Source organism: Sinocyclocheilus anshuiensis, unplaced genomic scaffold (genome assembly GCF_001515605.1).
Source record: "Sinocyclocheilus anshuiensis isolate Anshui unplaced genomic scaffold, SAMN03320099.WGS_v1.1 scaffold183, whole genome shotgun sequence".
In the NCBI taxonomy this organism is placed as follows: domain Eukaryota; kingdom Metazoa; phylum Chordata; class Actinopteri; order Cypriniformes; family Cyprinidae; genus Sinocyclocheilus; species Sinocyclocheilus anshuiensis.
In genome coordinates, this window is record NW_015548309.1 from 304,632 (window position 1) to 306,600 (window position 1,969).

Below are 1,969 nucleotides of genomic sequence, written 5' to 3' on the forward strand. Positions count from 1 at the left end.
ATATATTTTACCTTTATCTTGGTTAACATGTTTTTCAATTAGAGTATGTAATGTATAGATGTGATCAGATGTACGGTAATTTGGTAAAAATCCGATTTGGCTTCTGCTCAGTACATTGTGCGTGGTGATGAAGTCTAATAGTCGAGCATTTATTATGCTACAGAATAACTTTCCCAGGTTGCTGCTGATTCAGAAGCGCCAGATTGTCATAGTAAAGTCAGAATTACCTCCTCTCCTAGTTTCACGAAACGGTCGTCCATAAAATGCTTTGCTGTTCTGTTGTAAGTAATCTTAAAGATTCCTAAATGCATCTACTTTCAGAAGGCCAAATAAAGTGCTTTTGCTTTCGCCAAGAAACACAGCGTCTCCCTGACATGGCTGCTTCAGCACTAACTGCGGTTACTGAAACCACACCTTCTTTCTTTGCGTGCACATTTGGGCGCATTATGCAAATATTTCCACATAGTGAGGTAGATATGTGGGGGCGTGTTAGAACGAGCCGTTTTAGGGTCTTAACTTTGATAAAGAATATCTCTTTGGTTTTGAGACTTTAGTCTTTGCAACTTCAGGGATCTTATCTATGCACAATCAGCTTGTAACACTCCAAAGAGAAAGGAAAACTTGAAATCGCATCATATGACCCCTTTAAGATCCCATGAGATGACAAACAGCTTATGAACGAGAGTGATTTAATAACTGAGACAGTAAGTAGCAGTTGTTCTTGGATCATGTCCAGAACTATAACTGGCCCAGGAGACTCACAACAGCTGGGATATTTAAGCAAATCTCATCATTATATGAGCATTACTAAATACAGGTTTCACATGAATTGTAAGTAAAATACAAGAATGGTTCAGGCTCTTATAGACAGGTTTTCTGCATTTAGAGCGTGAGATCAGAGGAGTTGAGGATGCTGGAATGTTTTATTGCGTCCTGGTTTCTATAAACATTCCCTTTGAATCTCTGGAACAGATCTTATTTCACATGCATTTCAAACAAAAAGCATTTGGCATTAGCGCTTAGCGTTTCTTTGCTTTTCCTTCTCAGTGTCATATCTATAATACACCATATTTTTTAAATTATTATGCATTAAATTGCATCATAAACTGGAATCTCTTCAAGAGCGCTGGATATAGGCTATAGGGAGTGGGTGGTCTTACCCTTTGGCGGTGCTGTGGATGGGCGAAGTTGATTTTTCGCAGGCAACTTTTTTCAGAGCCCTTTAGGCATATTAAGACAGACCAGTCTCTTCCATCTGTGTTCAAGGGAGAATATATTTAGCAAGAGATGAAGTAAATCAAATAAAGCAAGAAAAAAAAGGATGGCAAGATCAGCGTTGACTACGTGTTGATGACAGTTTGCCAAAAACAGAGGATTAAGGCAGTGACGCACACACACGCACACACACAGATTTTCTGCTATCTAAATGAGGACATAGACTTCTACTTTTTTTTTTTTTATAAATTAATTATAATTACAACTACAGACAAATACAAACCCTATCCAACTGTTTAATAATTTAAAGGGGTCATATTATACTGCTAAAAAGAACATTATTTTGTGTGTTTGGTGTAATGAAATGTGTTTATGAGGTTTAAGGTTAAAAAAACACATTATTTTCCGCATACTGTACATTATTGTTTCTCCTCTATGCCCCGCCTTTCTGAAACGCGTCGATTTTTACAAAGCTCATCGGTCTGAAAAAGCGAGGTGTGCTGTGATTGGCCAGCTATCCAGTGCGTTGTGATTGGCCGAATTCCTCAAGCGTGAGTCGGAAATGTTATTTCTCTTACCATATTGTGATGATGCCGTCAGGCCGGAGCGATGATTCAAAAACATGAAAACCCATTATAAACGAGGCATTCGTTGCATCCAGTGGGGACATAATTATGGATTATAATGCCTTAAACTGTCTTTTTACGCGCTGCGTTGCATCGCGACGCGTAAACATAAAACCATGTCTGCATTT

The 1,969-nt window shown here is 38.5% G+C and overlaps 1 protein-coding gene across 1 annotated transcript in view; it reads right to left on the bottom strand.

The window, feature by feature from the left end:
* LOC107656212 (cadherin-like and PC-esterase domain-containing protein 1) overlaps positions 1-1,969 on the bottom strand; it is a 54,340-nt gene that overhangs the window by 36,836 nt on the left and 15,535 nt on the right. The window contains 1 exon segment of the mRNA XM_016443978.1: positions 1,161-1,255. Within this exon segment, the coding sequence (XP_016299464.1) occupies positions 1,161-1,255 (95 nt within the window).